Source organism: Heteronotia binoei, chromosome 1, assembly GCF_032191835.1.
Source record: "Heteronotia binoei isolate CCM8104 ecotype False Entrance Well chromosome 1, APGP_CSIRO_Hbin_v1, whole genome shotgun sequence".
Lineage (NCBI taxonomy): Eukaryota > Metazoa > Chordata > Lepidosauria > Squamata > Gekkonidae > Heteronotia > Heteronotia binoei.
Window position 1 is genome coordinate 7,942,919 of NC_083223.1, and position 22,840 is coordinate 7,965,758.

At 45.4% G+C, this 22,840-nt stretch overlaps 1 protein-coding gene across 1 annotated transcript in view; it reads right to left on the reverse strand.

Moving 5' to 3' along the window:
- The window catches only part of WDPCP (WD repeat containing planar cell polarity effector), a 326,846-nt gene that overhangs the window by 221,134 nt on the left and 82,872 nt on the right, over window positions 1-22,840 (reverse strand). The window contains exons 2-6 of the mRNA XM_060257471.1: window positions 13,666-13,746; window positions 12,579-12,623; window positions 11,106-11,156; window positions 7,250-7,320; window positions 6,931-6,990 (exon numbers count right to left, since the gene is read on the reverse strand). Coding sequence (XP_060113454.1) covers window positions 6,931-6,990; window positions 7,250-7,320; window positions 11,106-11,156; window positions 12,579-12,623; window positions 13,666-13,726 — 288 coding nt within the window. The 5' untranslated portion in view covers window positions 13,727-13,746. The remainder of the gene's footprint in view (window positions 1-6,930; window positions 6,991-7,249; window positions 7,321-11,105; window positions 11,157-12,578; window positions 12,624-13,665; window positions 13,747-22,840) is intronic.

Below are 22,840 nucleotides of genomic sequence, written 5' to 3' on the forward strand. Positions count from 1 at the left end.
GTGAGCCGCTCTGAGACTCTTCGGAGTGGAGGGCGGGATATAAATCCAATATCTTCTTCTTCTACCTGTCTAACATTTACATTTCAAGACAAACACATTAAAAAAAAAAAGTTACGACATCTCAGTGGGACCGGTCTTGCAGTCTAGAACAGCCTCTCTCATTTTCAACCCCCGGCATCTCCAGTTTAAAGGATGAAATTGTTGGTGGACCTCTACCTGAGACCCTGGAGAGCCGCTGCCAGTCTGAGTAGACAACACCAACCCTGATGGACCAATGGCCTGAGTCAGCCTAAGGCAGCGCCATGTGTCCATGTGGTCGACACCCTCTCTCACAGGGGGTTTGAACAATGGAGCCCAGAAGCAAGTACTGGGGAAAGGGGGGGGGGGCGCTAAGAAAAAAAAAGCTCAATAAAATTTAGAGGTTCCGGAGCTCTGCTCCTGTGAGCTCCTGCCCAAAATGAGACCTGAAAATAACAGCTATAATCGAGTCCAGCAGCACCTCAGACGCCACGAAGATCGGGGGGATAAGTTTCCAACAGTCCCTTCACCAGAGCTTTGACTCTCGAAAACTCGCACTCTGAACATCTTACAGGTCTCTTAAAGCGCTGCTCAAATCTAGGCCTTATTCTGCACGCCCACAAGGCTACTCTCTGAAAATTGTCAGATGACAAAGGAAAGTTTCTCCAAGGAATTGCAGAAAATCGCTAAGCATATGTAGGAGATCCTGCAATTGCAGAAGCTGTCCTGGAAAGGATAAGTAGCAGCATGGATTTCCAGAAGTTAGTACAGGAGTGGCCAAACTGTGGCTCTTCCACACATATTGCGTGGCTCTTGAAGCTCCCACTGTCCCATTGGCCAGCTTTGAGAAGGCATTCCTCTCTTTAAATCCTTTCTCCAAGTCAAGCTAGCTGGTAGCCTGGAGACTGCATTTAAAGTTAAAGTTGCTTTCTTTCCACCTCTCCCTCCCTATTTGCTTTCCTCCCTCCCTCTCTTGCGGCTCTCAAACCGATGGTCATGCCCTGTGGCTCTCAGACATCCAACGTTCACGTTTTGCGGCTCTCAGACATCTAACGTTTATTCCGTGCGGCTCTTTGAGTGAAGCGAGTTTGGCTACCCCTGAGTTAGCACAAACGTCGTTTCACAGGGCTACAGGTATACTGGCTACGTTTGCCAACGTAACGGGAACGTAACGAAGATGCCGTGCGGTGGTGCTTCGAAAATACCGAACTGGAACCAAATTCTGCTTTCATGTCAGTCGTGGACTGGGAAGATTGCATTTTGAATCTTTAGGCTAGACTGTCACATGCAAGCCGACATGGAGATAAAGAAGGATCAAAGACTTTTAAAGGAAGTACTCTCCAGTGGATCGTTTATTTATTCATTGGTGCTCAGCATTCATCTGCGTTCTTAAGCTTCAATGGGACCGGGACACACCTGACGGGTGATATATTGGCTCTTTTGCAATGAGTATGTATAACGCCACCGACTCTGCAGCCACATCACACCTCTGATAAAAAGTCTGCTGTCATGTGGCAATTTACTCATTAATTACTATTATTAATATGTAAGGTGCCAAAGGGTTCTTTCTCATATGGGCTGGCTTCATAATAGCGTTCCTGCTGTGCATTTAGAAGGCTCAAGTGCTTCACGTAGGTTAGTAGTAGTTAAATAAGTTCTGCAAGGTAGTTTTTTTTTTCAACAGTACATATGGAGCAGAGGTCCATCAGTGGCTATTAGCCGCAGGGTATTGATGGAACTCTCTGTCTGGGGCAGTGATGCTCTGCATTCTTGGTGCTTGGAGGGGGCCACAGTGGGAGGGCTTCTAGTGTCCTGGCTGCACTGATAGACCTCCTGGTGGCGCCTGGGTTTTTTTGGCCACTGTGTGACACAGAGTGTTGGACTGGATGGGCCACTGGCCTGATCCAACATGGCTTCTCTTATGTTCTTCTGTGACACAGAGTGTTGGACTGGATGGGCCATTGGCCTGATCCAACATGGCTTCTCTTATGTTCTTATGTGACACAGAGTGTTGGACTGGATGGGCCATTGGCCTGATCCAACATGGCTTCTCTTATGTTCTTATGTGACACAGAGTGTTGGACTGGATGGGCCATTGGCCTGATCCAACATGGCTTCTCTTATGTTCTTATATCTGGGGCAGTGATGCTCTGTATTCTTGGTGCTCAGGGGACAACAGCGAGAGGGCTTCTAGCATCCTGACCCCACTGATGGACCTCCTGATGGCACCTGTGTTTTTTGGGCACTGTGTGACTTGGATGGGCCATTGGCCTGATCCAACATGGTTTCTCTTATGTTTTTATGTGACACAGAGTGTTGGACTGGATGGGCCATTGGCCTGATCCAACATGGTTTCTCTTATGTTCTTATGTGACACAGAATGTTGGACTGGATGGGCCATTGGCCTGATCCAACATGGTTTCTCTTATGTTTTTATGTGACACAGAATGTTGGACTGGATGGGCCATTGGCCTGATCCAACATGGTTTCTCTTATGTTTTTATGTGACACAGAGTGTTGGACTGGATGGGCCATTGGCCTGATCCAATATGGCTCCTCTTATGTTCTTATGTGACACAGAGTGTTGGACTGGATGGGCCTTTGGCCTGATCCAACATGGCTTCTCTTATGTTCTTATGTTCATATTACCCCTGCTCTTGCTATTTCTGCAGAATGTCCGGTGGTGCAGAAAAAATGTAGTAGGCTTGCTGTTTTGTTCTTATCATTGCTGTGTTTGCCCGAGAAAAGGGCAAAACAGCCTTGCTTATGACAGTTATGGAACATACTCTACTGTTCTTATCACGAGCTGCAAATCAACTTCATCTGTGGCAGACAGGGCTTTTTTTTGTAGCAGGAACTCCTTTGCCTATTAGGCCACACACCCCTGATGTAGCCAATCCTCCAAGAGCTTACAGGGCTCTTCTTACAGGGCCTACTGTAAGCTCCTGGAGGACTGGCTACACCAGGGTGTGTGTGGCCTAATATGCAAAGGAGTTCCTGCAACAAAAAGAAGCCCTGGTGGCAGATATCTCAAAAACAAATACTGAGGAGATGATTCAAGAAAAGGGAGCTTGGGCAGAGTATTCTGCTTGCTCACACAAACACTGAGGACTCTTTCCCTCACCTCCTGGGCGCAGCATGGCTTCTTCATTTGCTGAGGATGATTTTCGTCTGGGTAAGAAGACCCCAGCCAGGAAGACATGACTTGCCAATCATACTTTCCCGGCCCCTTCCCATCTCCCACTTTTCTTCGTCGCAATCTCTACTTGATGGGTGCTTATTTTATTTGGATTTTTGCGCTCTCTGGGGGCTGACTCAGGTTTGTGAGAGCATCACCCCTAGTCTGTGAGTTTTTCAATCTTCACCCGAGGGCCAAGTTCAGAAATGGACATAAACTTGAGCACTAAGTGGTGGTGGATTTCTAGCAGGAGCTCCTTTGCATATTAGGCCACACACCCCGGATGTAGCAAATCCCCCAAGGCTCTTTTTTTGCAAGCTCTTGGAGGATTGGCTACATCAGGGGTGTGTGGCCTAATATGCAAAGGAGCTCCTGCTAGAATTCCACCCCTGGCACTAAGCAAGCAGGTTCCATAGCCATCGATGGCTGAGCCCCAGCAGTTTTAATATCTGCATTGAAGTCTACTCAAATTCAGTTATTCTGCTGCGGATTATTTTAATGCTGTTTACACACTCTGAGCCTTCTGGAGTCAGGCTGGATTGACACCTAATAATTGACAATACCATTTCCTCTTCGGCAGATCAAGAAACTTATTTACCTACTCTACAGAACTGGGTCACTTTTTCCCTACAGGCGTTCCAGCTGCTCTCTATGCAAACGAGTGTTAATTTTGCCCTCTGGGTAATGCCATTCCCCCCCACCCCAGTAACGCCCTGGAAGTGTATTAAACTATCGACTTCAGAGATGTAGTTTCATATGTTGGTTCTAAGCATGCTTGAATCTGTTGGGCATTTGCTTGGAAGGAAACTGAGTGAATCCAGCATTACTGTGAACTTGTTGAAATATGATTGGACTTTTGTACTACTTAAGCTTACGGGACTCTGAATTCTTTCGTGACTTCAAATCAGTTTGCTTTCTATTGTACGCGTGTATTGTGCTTTCACATTTCTTTCAATATCACCAGGGCCTTTTTTTGAGCAGGGGAATACTTTGTTCTTGCCTCCCTGAATAGAGGGTGGGAATCACCCACCAAGTTATCCTCCGCCTCAAAGAGAGAACAGACAGTTTATTCCCACTTCAGACAACCACTGATCCTTGAAAAGTCAGGTTTACATATGCCACAACCAGGGTCAGAATTCTATTAGGACCTCCTCTGCGTATTAGGCCATTCTCCGCTGATGTAGCCTATCCTTCAAGAGATTAGAGGGCTCTTAGTACAGGGCCTACTGTAAGCTCCAGGAGGATTGGCTACATCAGGGGGTGTGGCCTAATATGCAGAGGAGATCCTGCTAGAAAAAGAGCCCTGGGTATTCGCCACTCCTTGAGGCAGTCAAAAGTCCTCTCAGAGCTGCTGTCTGAAGAGCAGTTCTCGGAGAGCTTTCTTAGCTCCACCTACCTCACAGAGTGTCTGTCGGGGGGAAGGAAAAGAAGGTTGTAAAGCGCTCTGAGTGAAGGATGGGGTATAAACCCAATCTCCTCTTTCTCTTCTTCTTCTTCTTTCTTAGTCAAATATTACTACTCTAATTGTGAAACTTCTCTGAGGCCAGTCTTGATGAGCCTTTAAGGTTCAGGTGAAAATATTTCCCCCCAGGCATCCCATTGATTTCATCAAACTGTTTTGAGCGCCGCTTTGTAGTTAATGCTGGTTTTAACTGTTATTTTTATTGCCCGTTGCTGCTGGTTTTACTGATTGATTGCTAATCTTACTGAGTCTCTGCGAGAAGAAATTACTTTAAGGAGACTGCTCGTACAGCCAATTCGGCTCGGAGCAGTGTCACATTAAGACAAAAAAGGAGAAGAAAATTCTTAATACGTGTGTCTCTGAGAAAGGTGGATTATAAAGGAATTTTAAAAATTCTTAATCCTTTATGACAACTGTATGACATTGAATCTCGCTATTTGTTTTGTGCTAATTTAAACTGATTGTTTAAGATGGTTGTGATTAAGAAGCTGAAATATTTTAAATATAGAAGTAGAAATATTTTAAGTATAGAAGAAGATATTGGATTTGTACTCCGCTCTACACTCTGAATCTCAGAGTCTCAGAGCGACTTACAATCTCCTTTACCTTCCTCCCCCACAACAGACACCCTGTGAAGTAGGTGGGGCTGAGAGAGCCTTCATGGAAGCCACCCTTTCAAGGACAGCTCTGTGAGAGCTATGGCTGACCCAAGGCCATTCCAGCAGCTGCAAGTGGAGGAGTGGGGAATCAAATCCGGTTCTCCCAGATAAGAGTCAGTGTATTTAACCACTACACCAAACTGGCTCTCAATATATAGTGAACAGAGTTTTGCTTTAACCCCGTATTATTATTAGAAATGAATGCAAATTTCGGTGTTGCAAAGCACAGGTACAGCTACCAAAGGACCGATGCCATTAGGTGAGGGTTGGTTCGGCTGTACATTAGTGATCTTCTTCAACATTTGCAACACTCTTAGCTAAGCTATAGTAAGCTCAAGGCCATGTTTGCTCAACATCAAAGATAAAGGGCTAGAAATAGGCCTTAATGAGTCAAAATACATTAAACATATTTCAAGAAGAAGAAGAAGCTGTTGATTAGAATGCTGGATCGCACAACGCGAAGATGCCAACCTGTTCCCACTTCCCATGCTGCTAACAAGGATGGAGCAGATGTTTTCTTTATATGTTGCACAGATATTTATGTAGATACAAACTACAGGCACGCGCCAAAATGGCTTCTGAGCGCTTTACTTCGTTTGACAGCTCATCTAACCGAGCGGTTCTTTTACAACTCCCGTCTCCATACTGCACAGAAAGAAAAAGGCTTGGAGTAGAAAATCTAACAAATGTCTTCTGCGACTCCTTGAACTTTTCGAGAGCAGGCACATCCAAATTCAAAGTTGCTGAATATTTCGAACCCGCCCAGCCCAGGTTGCCGAATATTTCGAACCAGCCCTGCAGGAACTCATTTGCATGAGGCCACACACCCCTGGTGTCACCATTGTTTCATACAAGGCTTTTCTATTTTAAAAAGCCCGGCAAAGACTCATTTGCGTATGAGGCCACACCCCTTGGCGTTACCATTGTTTCACACATGGCTTTCCTGCAGAAAAAGCCCCGCAGGAACTCATTTGTATATCAGGCCACACCCCCCTGATGCCAAGTCAGCCAGAACTTTGTTCCTGCTCAAAAAAAGCCCTGTACTTAAGTCTAGATCAGGGATGGCCAAACTGTGGCTCGGGAGCCACATGTGGCTCTCTCACACATACTGTGTGGCTCTTGGAGCCCCCACCACCTCACTGGCTGGCTTAGAGAAGACATTTCCCTCTTTAAATCGCTTTTCCAAGCCAAGCCATCTGGCAGCTTGGAGTATGCATTTAAAGTTAAAGTTTTTTTCTTTCCATCTCCCCCTCCCCCCATCTATTTGCCTGCCTTGCGGCTCTCAAACATCTGATGTTCACGTCTTGCGGCTCTCAAACATCTGACGTCTATTCTATGTGGCTCTTTTAGTGAAGCAAGTTTGGCCACCCCTGGTCTAGACGCAAGCGCAGGATTCTGTGTGCTGTTGCTTCCTCATTTGAGTACAGCCATTTCCAACCATTGAGTTAAACTATCCACGGTTTCTAATGGAAACAAACACGCGCCGTAAAATTTCTTTTGCAGAATAATTTTTTTGCATCGCTCCACAAGCTAACTTTGCAGCCGTTCTGCCGATCGCTTAATCGCTCAGCTTTGTTGAGTGAACGTCACAAGAGCATGGCAAAACATCTTACCTGACAGACGTGTTTGTTCTTCCATTTGGTCAGCACGCACGGCGTGCTTTGGAGCAGTTCCTGGAAGACAAGAGAAAACAGCAGCATCTCGTTGGCGGGTACACTTTGCTTGCGGTTTAAAAGGCTTCTGGTTTTCAAGGAGGAGAGATTGCCCTGATGTTCTGAACAAAGATGGAATTGTTTTGGACAGCCCCGCCAGACAAAAGCACGTTTTTATCGCCAGAAGGAATGATCTTTTTTATGAAAAATTAAAGCTGCTGAAAGAGGTTTGAAAACTTGGATTAATTGTTGCGATCTTTTAAACTTTCTGAAAAGGTACCTCTAACTCCTTAAGCGCATCGTGCAGCTTTTCCGGACGTTTGTTCTTAAGCACCCATAGATAATCTCGAGCTGGCAATTGAAAAAAAATATATACACTTACTAAGCAGCTGACACCAGATTTCACTATGTTTTATTAGTAGGGGTTTTTTTACTATAAAAAGACATTTGTAGCATTGGAAAAAACGCATATAAAGGGAGACACTGTTCTTAAATTAGTTGCTCTAGTACCTTAGCAGACTTACCCCTCTCTAAATAAATTAATGTGTTTGATATCCAGAATAATGTGCTATAGACCAAATTATCTTAAACAATGCTAATCCTGGTGGATCTTGTTGTAACCTCTTCCAATCAAAAGGTACCTTCCTTCCTTCCTTCCTTTCTTTCTTTCTTTCTTTCTTTTTCTTTCTTTCTTTCTTTCTTTCTTTATCTTTCTTTCTTTCTTTCTTTCTTTCTTTCTTTCTCTCTTTCTTTCTCTCTCTCTCTCTCTTTCTCTCTCTCTTTCTCTCTCTTTCTTTCTCTTTCTTTCTTTCTTTCTTTCTTTCTTTCTTTCTTTCTTTCTTTCTTTCTTTCTTTCTTTCTTTCTTTCTTTCTTTCTTTCTTTCTTTCTTTCTTTCTTTCTTTCTTTCTTTCTTTCTTTCCTGCTTATATTCCACCCTACCCCACAAGCGGTTCTCTGCAGATTGCCTATAAACTATGATCCAGTAGGACTAACTGCTTTCAAACTACAGAATCAAACTCTCTTTTGGATCACGTGATCGCCAAGTCTATCCCACACGCCGATTTGCTGTGACATTTGAATCCTTGGTCGGATTCTTCGATTGGTTTCTTAACAGAAGGGGATGAAAAGATATGGAAACTTCCCACAGCAAAAAACCGAAACCAGGTTATTTTTGTGCCAGTATCTGTCCTAAATAAAAGTCCGGGCTTATTTAATAATTGAGGATGTCAATTATTTAATAATTGAGAACATAAACTATTATATTCAGGATGTGGCCAAAAAGTTCTGTGGGCACACTTGTATGGCAACTTTTCACATCTTACTAAAATGACTTACTAAAATCTTACTAAAATTAAACAGAGTCTAGATGGCAACTTGACAGCAATGAAGATCCTTTGAATTTAGGGAGAGGTATTTGGGAGTTTCCTGCATTGTGCAGGGGGTTGGACTAGATGACCCTAGAGGTCCCTTCCAACTCTATGATTCTATGGCTCTAGTCAAAGCATTTCAGTCACCCTCAATAAAAACAAGCCTCCTTGTCCACAAATTTAATGACAACTCAAAAGTGCTTAACTTTGCTTGTCTCCGCCCACACTACAAGGAAATAAAAATAGTACATAATATAATGTTGGTTTATGGGGAGGGACGGTGGCTCAGTGGTAGAGCATCTGCTTAGGAAGCAGAAGGTTCCAGGTTCAATCCCCGGCATCTCCAAAAAAGGGTCCAGGCAAATAGGGGTGAAAAACCTCCGCTTGAGACCCTGGAGAGCTGCTGCCAGTCTGAGAAGACAATACTGACTTTGATGGACCGAGTGTCTGATTCAGTATAAGGCAGCTTCATATGTTCTTCATATGACTAGCCCACACATCCCAGCTTGAAGAGCATCAGGAGCTGTAGCTATGGGGCACTTTTATGCCTAAAAGTATATTCTCTCTCAGCAGGAACTCATTTGCATATTAGGCCATTTGCATATTAGGCCAGGTTATTTTTGTGCCAGTATCTGTCCTAAATAAAAGTCCGGGCTTATTTAATAATTGAGGGGTTCACAACTATTATATTCAGGATGTGGCCAAAAAATTCCGTGGGCACCATTGTTTCACATAGGACTTTTTTTTGTAGAAAAAGCCCAGCAGGAATTCATTTACATATGAGGCCACACCCCCTGACACCAAGCCAGCCAGAACTGCGTTCCTGTGCGTTCCTGCTCAAAAAACAAAACAAAACAAAAAAACCTCTGCTTTCTCATGAAATTAATCAGGTTACGGGTACCCTTAAAGGACACACTTAATCTTAGTTACATTAGAGAGTGGAAATCGTAATTGGTTCACAGGGCCGGGTCTGGGGGGGACGGGGGGTGGTGCTTGCCCTGGACGCCGACTGAGGGGGGGGGCGCTAAATTGGGTATGGAGTCCATTGTATTCTATGGGACCATAAAATAGAATGGCCAAATAAGGGGGCATCATTTTTTTATTTTGCCTCCCCTCTCAAAAAACACGTAGATCCAATCCTGTCGGTTCATGTTCCTTTTTTTTAATAGTCATAGAAAAGAAACATTATTAGAAGTTGCCTAGGTACACAGCGTGAAAAGAGTAACTACCGGTAACAAATCTGCAATTCTGTTATTCAGTACCGCTGTTGTAATGATTGCCTGGCAATGCATTATAGCTGTGTCAGTCCCAGCTCAGGCGACACTAAGACTCAGTCATTTCACTGGCAACACCAATGTAATATGCTCTAACACTAGAGGAACATATCTAAGCAGGACAATCTCAGCAGGAAAACCAAATGCAAGACTCCTAAGTTATACTTTTTACCTCCCAACTGAAAAAAACCCAAAAAACAAATAAGCAACCGACAGAGTTATTTAACATTAAAAGATGGAGGGCTCATTTTTAAAATAACTTTTGGAAGAACGGGCTTTGAAGCTAAATGCTGTCTCTGCAGCGACGACATGGTGCAGAGAGCCGACTTTTAACCCCTTTGGGGATTTAAGGGCCCCAACTAAGCTCCATCCATCCATCCTTCCGCAGTTGCTAATTCCTTCAAACCAAGAGTGGGCACAGAAGCCGCAGTCTTGAAATGAGGATGGCCAGGTGGGAACAGGGATGAGTAAGTGGGAGATGCTTAACCATTTTGCTGCTGGCCATTTCTCCACTCAGAAACCACCTGCGCTCAAAATGCTTTGCAGTGCCGTTTGAAGCAGATATACCCCCTTCTCATTCCACAGAAGTCAATGGGTTTTTCTTTAAAAAAAAATTGCCATCGAGTATTAATCAGCTCCGAAACCCAATGACATCAGGCTAGCCTGGGCTATTCGGGACAGAGCCAATGGGCTTAGCCAGAGATTTTTTGGTAGAAAATCAGGAACTCGTTTGCATATTAGGCCACACCCCCTGATGCCAAGCCAGCCGGAACTGCATTCCTGTGCGTTCCTGCTCAAAAAAAGGGAGCGGGGGGAGCCCTGAACTTAGGACAATGTAACTCTACACAGAACGACACTGTTAAACCCCTCAGGAGAAAAGCAATGAATACCCGTTAGGGTTGCCAAGTCCTCTTCATCCCCCCAGCGGGGGACATTCGTGTGCGCGATGTGCGCGCACATGATGAAATGACATCACCTGGAAGTGACATCATCAAAATGGCAGTGCCTGTGCAGGGCCGCTCTAGGCATTTCTGGGAAAACTCTATGGTTTTTCCAGACACTCTAGCTATTTGGGAGGTTAAAACTCTATGGTACCTATTGTACCATAGAGTTTTCCTGGAAACGCCTAGAGTGGCCTTGTGTGGGGGCTGTCATTTTGATGACGTCACTTCTGGGTGACATCATCGCACCAGCGATACGGGGGGAGGGAGATTCCCCGCCCGGACCGGGGGCTTGGCAGCCCTAATACCTATACTTTCCCCTCCATGAGGCCAAAAGCATGGAAGAAATGCTGAGTGAGAACATGGCCACTGAAGCGCCTCCTGCCCCTACCTTTGCCTCCACTCAAGACCGGAGCCCAAATTCTTGCTTGAAGTTTAAAAAAAAAATTGTCAGGGACGGGAAGGAGGAAACTAGAGAAATGGCTGAACGTGACACGTATAGTTTGCGTCTTAAGATACCTATATCTACGAGGAAACTGAAAACAGTCCTTACATTGTGCTAACTGTTGCTTCGCGGGTAGGTATCCCAGGTTTGTTTGTGATTCTGAAAAGAAGGGGTGGGGGAGAGTTAATCTTAGGAAGCAAAGTGTTAAATATCTCAAAAAAAAAGCTCGGGAAATATAAACGTATGGAAGGAAGAAGTTCTAAAGTCTCCCCTGCGGGGACAGATGCCTGAACTTTGCGGCAAGAAAAGAAAACCTTGAGCAGTCCAAACAGGTGGGCCAACTTTACAGAAGTTTTAGCCTAATCAGTCGGCGAAGTGAACTGCGACTAAACCCCGGCCAGAAGCTGAGTCAGTCTGTCAACAGAATTGTAGAGGCGGCATATTAAAACCTCAAGCGGACGGCGAGGGACGCCCCCCCACAAGTCGCCACTTTAACCTGGCCTAAAACAGGAAGTAATTGTAGCCGAAAAGACCTTTTGGCCCGTCCAGAGCCTTCTAGGATTAAAAGGATTAATCAGATAATAGAAAATTGATCATTCACTCCGAAATGCCTATTTCAAATAGAGTAAAGGAGGATCCAGGAGGCCGACACCGGTGTGCTCCCGTGAATTTACAATGCCCTCTGCTGGAAGTCCAGTGAATGAAAAATCATTGGCATGGGCTATATCAGTCTGAAGCATCACACTGCATTTCAACTCTCCATTCTTATATGAGGAAACTAAATCTCTGGAACAATTTTAAAAAAAAATTAGCCCAACACATAAAAATAATTTGAACTAATGATTTAACTGTAGTTAAGTGTGGAGAAATGAAGTCTGCTCAGCTTTCTTATTGGAGAAGTTCAGGAGGAGATATTTTTCCACAGCTAAAAAAAAAACCTGTCGAAGAAGACATTTGATTTATATTCTGCCCTCCACTCAGAGTCGCTCACAATCTCCTTTATTTTCCTCCCCCGCAACAGACACCCTGTGGGGTAGGTGAGGCTGAGAAAGCTCTCCCAGAAGCTGCCCTTTCAAGGACAACTCCTACAAGAGCTCTGGCTGACCCAAGGCCATTCCAGCAGCTGCAAGTGGAGGAGTGGGGAATCCAACCCGGTTCTCCCAGATAAGAGAGCTCTGGCTGACCCAAGGCCATTCCAGCAGCTGCAAGTGGAGGAGTGGGGAATCAAACCCGGTTCTCCCAGATAAGAGAGCTCTGGCTGACCCAAGGCCATTCCAGCAGGTGCAAGTGGAGGAGTGGGGAATCCAACCCGGTTCTCCCAGATAAGAGAGCTCTGGCTGACCCAAGGCCATTCCAGCAGCTTGCAAGTGGAGGAGTGGGGAATCAAACCCGGTTCTCCCAGATAAGAGAGCTCTGGCTGACCCAAGGCCATTCCAGCAGGTGCATGTGGAGGAGTGGGGAATCAAACCCAGTTCTCCCAGATAAGAGACCGTGCATTTAACCACTACACCAAATTGGCTCCCTGAAGCTGAACAATTCACCAGTATATATTCTTTATTATCATGAGCATTTCTACCTTACCTGGTTCTTTCCTGTCGTAATAATGATAGGTCCCGATGTCTTGGTCTATATCATTTAGGAAACAGAACATTGCATTAGGAGACTGACAACCCAAATCAAATACACTTCATTGGGCGCTTGGAAAATATTTCATGGATAGATTTAGGAACCACTTCATGCAGTCCTATGAACGCTAGCAATTAACTTCAGGGTGTGAGGTCTACACAGAATTAAAAGCTAAAAATCTTTCTTCAGTTGATCCACCTGTAAGATTCTTTCCCCAGTCATTGGGCAAAAAGCCAGTTAGCAATCTGCAGATACGTAGTGAAAGACTCACACGCGAAAGGTCCCCGGTTTGGGAAGGAGCCCCGTGGCACAGAGCGGAAAAGCTGCAGCACTGCAGTCCCAGCTCTGCTCACGACCTGAGTTCGATCCCGGCGGAAGCTGGGTTCAGGTAGCCAGCTCCAGGTTGACTCAGCCTTCCATCCTTGCAAGATCGGTAAAATGAGTCCCCAGCTTGCTGGGGTGGGGGGGGGGCGGTGTAGATGACTGGGGCAGGGGGGGGCGGTGGGGGGGGGCGGTGTAAAAAGTCTGCCGTGAAAACGTTGTGAAAGCGACGTCACCCCAGAGTCGGAATCGACTGGTGCTTGCGCAGGGGACTACCTTTACCTTTTAGTGAAAGACTGTGGGCACTTGAACTTGCTCCCACTGCAAAATAATAATAAAAAGGCCAGTGATGCATAGCTGTGGTAAGTTAGGAACCCGAGCATTACGGCACACGTTTGCTTGGTATCTCTGTAATTTGCTCACATTCGTTCTCATGCTCTCATGTTACACCCCCAGGCTTCGCAGAGGCAGGTATTCCAAGGAACGGCTCTTTGGAAAGAAAACATTCTTTCCTCTCCACCTAAAAGTTAAACCATTCTGAAACCAACGCAGGCCGGAGGTTGGTAGTTTAGAAACAGAAGGCGACAGTAGGTAGGAAGAAGAAGCCCTCGTAGAATTTTGTTTCCCTTTTAAAAGTACAACGCATGCTCGTTTTAACCAAATTATATCGATATTCAATTTTTTTTTTAAAAAAGCGGAAATTCATCCATAATTTCTTTACCTTCAACACGTAAGGTGCCCTTCAAAGACCACAGATGCATTTCAGAAAGGAAGACAGACATCTGACTCAGTCCTCAGTTAACTGCACAAGGAAGAAAAATAAAGGGACAACTTAACTTTAAAAAGGAATACAAGCCCTATCACACGTATTCATCCGTAAAACAGAAGAACAATATGCAGTATCAGTTTCCCATGCGTTTATAATCAAAACTGAATTTGCACACATTAGATAAGCAATTTGTGTATACTGGTGAACCAGATGCCTCCAGAAAGCCCACAAAACTGCTTCACTTTAAGAACATCAGAAGAGCCCTGCTGAATCAGACCAGTGGCCCATCTACTCCAGCATCCTGCCTCACACGGGGGCCAATCAGTTCCTCTGGAGGGCCAACAATAGGGCAGAGAGGCTGAGGCCTTCATAAGAACATCAGAAGAGCCCTGCTGGATCAGACCAGTGAGGGTCCATCTAGTCCAGCCTCCTGCCTCACACAGAGGCCAACCAGTTCCTCTGGAAGGCCAACAACAGGGCAGAGAGGCCAAGGCCTTCATAAAAACATCAGAAGAGCCCTGCTGGATCAGACCAGTGGCCCATCTAGTCCAGCATCCTGCCTCACACAGGGGCCAATCAGTTCCTCTGGAGGGCCACCAACAGGGCATAGAGGCTGAAGCCTTCATAAGAACATCAGAAGAGCCCTGCTGGATGAGAGCAGGGAGGGTCCATCTAGTCCAGCATCCTGCCTCACACAGGGGCCAATCAGTTCCTCTGGAGGGCCAACAACAGGGCAGAGAGGCTGAGGCCTTCATAAGAACATCAGAAGAGCCCTGCTGGATGAGAGCAGGGAGGGTCCATCTAGTCCAGCATCCTGCCTCACACAGGGGCCAATCAGTTCCTCTGGAGGGCCAACAACAGGGCAGAGAGGCTGAGGCCTTCATAAGAACATCAGAAGAGCCCTGCTGGATGAGAGCAGGGAGGGTCCATCTAGTCCAGCATCCTGCCTCACACAGGGGCCAATCAGTTCCTCTGGTGGGCCAACAACAGGGCAGAGAGGCCGAGGCCTTCATAAGAACATCAGAAGAGCCCTGCTGGATTAGACCAGATCTAGTCCAGCATTTTGTCTCACACAGTGGCCAACCAGTTCCTCTGGAGGGCCAACAAAAGGACACAGAGGCTGAGGCTTCATAAGAACATCAGAAGTGCTCTGCTGGATCAGACCAGTGGTCCATCTAGTCCAGCATCCTGTCTCATACACTGGCCAACCAGTTCTTCTGGAGGGCCAACAACAGGGCAGAGAGGCCAAGGCCTTCATAAGAACATAAGAAGAGCCCTGCTGGATCAGACTGGTGGTCCAGCTAGTCCAGAATCCTGCCTCAAACAATGGCCAACCAGTTCCTCTGGAGGGCCAACAACAGGGCAGAGAGGCCAAGGCCTTCATAAGAACATCAGAAGAGCCCTGCTGGATCAGACTGGTGGTCCATCTAGTCCAGAATCCTGCCTCACACAATGGCCAACCAGTTCCTCTGGAGGGTCAACAAAAGGACACAGAGGCTGAGGCTTCATAAGAACATAAGAAGAGCCCTGCTGGATCACACCACTGGCACATCGAGTTCAGTATCCTGTCTCACAGACATTGGACAACCATTTCCTCTGGATGGCCCACAACAGGGCACTGAGGCCAAGATCTTCCCTGATGCTGCCTTCCTGGCTCCGGGATTTAGAGGATTAGTGCCTCTGAATGTGGAGGATCCTCTCAGTTATCACGGCTAGTAGCTATTGATAAGACTTATCCTTCAGGAATCTATCTAATCCCCTTTTAAAGCTCTTTATTCCTGTGGCAGTGAATTCCACATTTTCATCACTCTCTGCAGAAAATACTATTTCATTTTGTCCCCCCTGAACCTATTGCCCGTAAGCATAATGGGATGCCCTCGAGTTCTAGCGTTCTGTCTTCTTTTCAGATTTAGAGCTTGGTTCTCTGAACACAAGCTTTGTTCATGAAGAGAGTGTTCCCTGATTCACATTCACTTACAAACAATAATGGGATCCAGGACCTGGATAAACATGGGATTTAAATAATACATCCAGCTCCATATGCATCAGGCCTCGGATTCAGCAGGAGCTCACAGGAGCACAGCTCCTGAACCTCTCTGAGGGTTCCCCCTCTCCCTCCCCACCTCCCTTGTCCACTGAATAGTAGGTGCAGCTGCATAACAATCCCTGGATTAGGAGAGGGGGCAGCCACCCAACCACCAGGGGCTTTGCCATGCCCCCAGCAGCCCTCGAACCCCTGGAGAAGCCTGTGCCATCCTTTCTCCACATCTTATGTGATTCTGGGTAGTAGGGGGCTTGCTGGCCTTTTGACTGGGGAGGGGAGGGCGGTTGGCCAAGGAGAGCCCCGAGTGAGTGAGGCCTCTGGATCTCTAGCCAGCCCAAGCAGGCCTCGCTCACCCGGGGCTCTCCTTTCTTCAGCTGGGTTGCTTTTGGCTGGCAGGGGGAGCGGCATATGCTAATGAGTTACGCTAATGAGCTCCACCACCTTTTTTGCTACAGAAAGACCCCCTCACATGCACTGAATGTAACAATAAAGCGTACGCTGATTGTACGCACGCTGAACGTAACTTGTGAACAGGGCTACAGTGTCGTTGTCTTGAAGGTGCACAGGAAAGGATCTATATGGAGGCAGAGAGAGAAGAGAGAAGGATGTTCAGGAGAATCATGATGAGCAATCTTCAGGTTGGCCACCATAGTGTCAAGTACCGCAAGTCCCCTACATCCTCCAGGAGCTTACAGGGCTCTTCTTACAGGGTCTACTGTCAGCTCTTGGGGTATTGGCTACATCAGGGGTGTGTGGCCTAATGTGCAAAGGAGTTCCTGCTACCAAAAAAAAGCCCTGCAAGGAAGATTTGATTGAAGAGCATGACAGGCAAGATGGCTCTTGCTCAAACTGCTTTTGGTTGGCAAAGCCCCTCCGCAAATACCCGAGGTCCAGGCGTTACAAGCTTGACAGGCAAGATGGCTCTTGCTCAAACTGCTTTTGGTTGGCAAAGCCCCTCCGCAAATACCCGAGGTCCAGGCGTTGCAAGCTTGACAGGCAAGATGGCTCTTGCTCAAACTGCTTTTGGTTGGCAAAGCCCCTCCGCAAATACCCGAGGTCCAGGCGTTACAAGCTTGACAGGCAAGATGGCTCTTGCTCAAACTGCTTTTGGTTGGCAAAGCCCCTCCGCAAATACCCAAGGTCCAGGCGTTACAAGCTTGACAGGCAAGATGGCTCTTGCTCAAACTGCTTTTGGTTGGCAAAGCCCCTCCGCAAATACCTGAGGTCCAGGCGTTACAAAGTTGAAAGTTTAAGCGCCGGAACCCCCAAGAACGTCCCTCTCCCTGTCGTCCAGCATAGCATTCCCAAGTCAAGCAGGTGCGGACACTGGTCAGATAAGTCGAACTTGGCTTGTCTGGCTCAGGGCAGAACATTACTTTATAAATAGTACACAGTGTGCAGCAGAAAGATAGCACAAAAGCGAAGCCTCAGGGTTACTACAGGTTACAGCAATAGGAAATATCATTATGGAAAGAGGCACTCTTGACACCGTCTGGGAGCAAAGTGAAATACATGTGCCATGTAGATGCTTCCTTCCAGGCTAAAAAATGTTATCTGTTCCAAGAGAGGTTTTATTAACAAATTGACTGACTTCAAAAAGATTATTCCACAATCTAAAGACCCGTTTTTTAGGAAAAATGTACAAGTTACTGCTTCGATGTGATTATGAAGAAGAACAGGTTAAATTGAGTGGATGCAAAATTTCAGTGTGGAAATACAGTTTCAATATGGACTAAGGACATTAGATTTACTGCTAGCCAAGCACTGAGAGAAGACTGGTATAAGATGTTCGGCAGATGGTGTGTTACCCCAAAATACGTTGAAGAGAAGAACCACAAAGGGTCCTGCTGCAAATACAAAGTAGAAGTAGCTTTCCAGAGGTTTTTTTTTTCTTTTTGTAGAAAAAGCTCTGCAGGAATTCATTTGCATGCTAGGCCACACCCCCTGACATCACCGTTGTTTCACACAGGGATTCTTTGTACAAAAACTCCAGCAGGAACTCATTTGCATATAAGGCCACACCCCTGACACCAAGCCAGCCAGAAGGGATGTCAAACCTATTACCCGCAGGACAGATCTGGCCCACCCAGGGCTTTAATCCGGCCCACAAATGGGGCTCTCTTCTCTCTCTCCCTCCCTCCGCCCCCTGCCTCTACGTGCTCTCCTGAGCTTGAGCTGCTACTGAGTGCAGGAAGCAGAATGTGGGGCTGGCAAACTTCCCAGCTTCCTCGGTCTTTCACCGTGTTCCTCTCTGCCACCCAGCCTCCGTCATTCTCCTCACATGGGGCAACCTTCTACTTCAAACTCTTGTGTTTCTGCTTTGTTTTATTTTTAAAAACGTATTGACAAATCCCACTATTCTCCCCCCACCACCACTGTTCCATTTTAGGCAGGCACCTTTTAAGAGTGGGGGGGGGAGGTTTGGGACCAACCACGGTTAAAATAGAGTTCTGCATATTCAAGGAATTCCAGTTTTGCGGAGAAAAGGAAGTCCTTCTTCACCCAAAGGGTGATGAACACGTGGAATTCACTGCCACAGGAGGTGGCGGCGGCTACAAGCATAGCCAGCTTCAAGAGGGGATGGGATAAAATATGGAGCAGAGGTCCATCAGTGGCTATTAGCCACAGCATATTGTTGGAACTCTCTGTCTGGGGCAAGTGATGCTCTGTATTGTTGGTGCTTGGGGGGGAGCACAGTAGAAGGGCTTCTAGCCTCACTTGTGGACCTCCTGATGGCACTTGAGTTTTTGTTTTGTTTTTTGTGGCCACTGTGTGACACAGAGTGTTGGACTGGATGGGCCATTGGCCTGATCCAACATGGCTTTTCTTATGTGACACAGAGTGATGGACTGGATGAGCCATGGGCCTGACCCAACATAGCTTCTCTTATGTTCTTATGTGATACAGACTGGATGGTCGATTGGCCTGATCCAACATGGCTTCTCTTATGTTCTTATGTCTGGGGCAGTGATGCTCTGTATTCTTGGTGCTTGGGGGGGGGGGGCACAGTGGAAGGGCTTCTAGTGTCCTGGCCCCACTGATGGACCTCCTGATGGCACCTGGGATTTTTTGGCCACTGTGTGACACAGAGTGTTGAACTGGATGGGCCATTGGCCTGATCCAACATGGCTTCTCTTATGTTCTTATTAGTTTAAATACCCCACCCTAACATGAGGCTGCAACAAAATATCCCCGCTACCTGGGGATATGACACACATGGCCTGGCCCAACAAAATTCCGTTATGTCAGATCCGGGTCTCATAAAAAAAGAGCTCGACTCCCCCATCTAATAATTCAAATAATTTCTAATGTGAATAGTTAGGCTAATCTCGTTCTCGTATAACTTTTTCCCCTTGTGTTTAGGCAATTTTATCTTCGATAGCACATCAAATATTTGTTTTGGTACTCAGTTGTTATATTTACAGTTCACCTTGACCAATTTGTACACGTTAACCAAAAACTCAGATATTGCTTACAAGAAAGATTAAAGGCTTTTTAAAAATGTATCTGACACTAATAGGCACTAAAAATCAATCATAATGTATTATTTTATTAACAGAATGTGGAGAAAAATCAAAGGATGCGGGGAGAAATTGAGAGTGGATTAGGGGGTGGATTAAGGACCAGTCACTATTTCCTAATTTAATAATGAAACTAGCTAAAAAGCAAGAAGGGCCAGCGTTTCAAATGCCCCCTCTCTGATGTAAAACTGATTTTCTTGTGTTTTCAAGTAACCTGACCATTTATCTTATCATATAAATGTGAATCTGGTATTTTATTTTTACAGTAGTTGTAATGTACCATTGACATTCCTGCACTACTTCTGCAAGCCTTATCTCCAGTTACGGTGGCATGTTAGAGTACTAACCAAGTGATAAAAGGAATAGCACCATATTTATTAATAAACATAAAATACCTTAAAACTAATCAAGTACCATAAAGATAAAACCACATCAGCTAAGAAAACTTACAATGCTTCGTTTTTCTGAATACTGTTGCATAAAATTAACGCCAATGAATGGATGCCATTTTTATCTGTTCTTTGGCAGCTTCAAAGTTGCAATTGGACTGAATGGACTGAAAATGGGCTGCCACCGGACATCCTACAGAAGCTGGCGGTCATAGTCAGACCCCAATACCACCAGACTAGACTGAGATAGCGTACTAGTTTTTAACTTGATAAATGTTTTATGGTTTTATATGTTTTATGGAATTGACTGTTTTTATGATACTGTAAGCCGCCCTGAGTCCGCTTGCGGAGAGGGCGGGATATAAATGTAAAGTAATAATAAATAAATAAATAAATAAATAAATTAGTATAATTGCAATTATATCCCTTTCCCCAAGAACAATATTTTCTTCCCCTGTATTTTAACTTTTTATTATTTTGTCTAAAAGTCAATGTGCTGTATTGACTGTTCTGTACTAAAGTGACGTCATTAATATTTCCCAAGAAATTATTTCTAGGAATGGTATACGAGAACTTGTCTTGTGAATCAGAAGATCACTGATTTCGTTAGTTGGAAGAGGAAATTAAACCACAATGCATGTAATAACACATTTAAAAAAAAAAATCAAGTGATCAATTCACCCAATTCGTTCTGCAGGTCAAATCAAAACTGTGTCTTGATGAGTTCTGATAGATTTGTAGCTAAGAGTATTAAATATACACAGTTCCTCTCACGGGGGAGAAAAGATATTGCAATCGCTAATCTGATACGGAACTAAAAAGTAATACAAGCGATGCTATGGAGAGTGACAATGAAACAGGTGTCCTCATGATCTCTATGGAAGTCTGTGAAATTCGGCTGAAATAGATTAGTGGGCGAACATATCCATACCGTATCACGAACATTCGTAGGGCCTGTAAAACAGGGCTCTTCTGCCAGGTTTTTGGATGAGAAAGCAGGTGTCCATAATACATCTAACTCAGCCTCCCTTGTTGTGCCATTTCACCTCTTATCAGGCCTACTGTTGTAATATTAAGAATATAAGAGAAGCCATGTTGGATCAGGCCAATGGCCCATCCAGTCCAACACTCTGTGTCACATAAGTACATAAGAGAAGCCATGTTGGATCAGGCCAATGGCCCATCCAGTCCAACACTCTGTGTCACATAAGAACATAAGAGGAGCCATGCTGGATCAGGCCAATGGCCCATCCAGTCCAACACTCTGTGTCACATAAGAACACAAGAGAAGCCATGTTGGATCAGGCCAATGGCCCATCCAGTCCAACACTCTGTGTCACATAAGAACACAAGAGAAGCCATGTTGGATCAGGCCAGTGGCCCATCCAGTCCAACACTCTGTGTCACATAAGAACATAAGAGAGGCCATGTTGGATCAGGCCAATGGCCCATCCAGTCCAACACTCTGTGTCACATAAGAACACAAGAGAAGCCATGTTGGATCAGGCCAATGGCCCATCCAGTCCAACACTCTGTGTCACACAGTGGCCAAAAAAACCAGGTGCCACCAGGAGGTCCACTAATGAGGCCAGGACACTAGAAGCCCTCCCACTGTTGCCCCCTCCAAGCGCCAAGAATATAGATCATCACTGCCCCAGACAAAGGAACATAAGAGAAGCCATGTTGGATTAGGCCAATGGCCCATCCAGTCCAACACTGTGTGTCACACACTGGCCAAAAAACCCCAAGTGCCAGCAGAAGGTCCACCAATGGGGCCAGGACACTAGAAGCCCTCCCACTGTGCCCCTCCAAGCACCAGGAATACAGAGCATCACTGCCCTAGACAGAGAGTTCCAACAATATGCTGTGGCTAATAGCCAATGAAGGACCTCTGCTTCATATGCTTATCCTATCCCCTCTTGAAGCTTTCTATTGTGATTCATTTTACTGTGCCAGAGCAGCTTCTCGTTGAAATTGCTGATTGATTTTATTGTTTTAATGGTGTGCTTTTATTAATTAGTTACAGTGATCCATTACTGTTATTGTTGATATGCTGTAATCCACCCTGAGCCCGTTCATGGGAAAAGGTGGACTAGAAATAAACTAACTAAATAAATAAACATTTTGGATGTGCTTAAATTAGTGTGTAAGCAGTTTTCAGCACCTTCAAAGTTTTTTTTAAGTCAACAATGTAAGGGAAGTATACGGTATAGTACTTTGACACATATCCCAGCACAATTCCAATAAAAAATAATTTCTACATAAAACTCTGTATGTTTGAATATACAAACCAGATTCATTTTCTCCCTATCAAGTAGTACAGTCAAAGTATTTGTTGTTGTCAGGGCATAAAGTTTCAAAAGGGGTATTTTTAAAAGTTTACTACCTATAAGCTGATATAAGCATGCTGAACCTGACTGTGTTCTATTTAGGGTTCTCTGTAAGTTCCTGAAATCCTTACAAAACTTTCTGTAAACTTCACAACCCAATTGAGGATCATTACTGATGCTGTGCGAGTCATTTTGCTTGCCAATCTGAGCAGACCTGGGGCGGGGGATGGGTGGGTGGATGGGAGAGAAGCTTGCATTTCATGTTTTTCTAGGCACAGTGATCCTTATGCTTTTTCTTGATGTTTTATTTTTAAAATTGCATTGCCAAATCGCTGTATTCCCCTACCTTTCAAGTTTTAAACAAAATATCACAAGAGCTTTAAGCATATTTGTATCTTAAGCTTTAAAAAATCTTTGTGTTTGTCTGTATCCTTTATAAAGTTTAAATCTCTGTTACCTGACATTACATTCTATGACATGCATGGCCTGACCCCACAAAGTCTCATTTATGTCAGATTCAGCCCTCTTAACAAATGCAATATACACCCCTGGTTTTAGTCTGTACCACCGATTAACTAATCTATAAACCTAGTTTGGTGTAGTGTAGTGGTGAAGTGCGTGGACTCTTATCTGGGAGGACCAGGTTTGATTCCCCGCTCCTCCACTTGCAGCTGCTGGAATGGCCTTGGGTCAGCCATCGCTCTTATCTGGGAGAACCGGGTTTGATTCCCCCCTCCTCCACTTGCAGCTGCTGGAATGGCCTTGGGTCAGCCATAGCTCTCTTATCTGGGAGAACCGGGTTGGATTCCCCACTCCTCCACTTGCAGCTGCTGGAATGGCCTT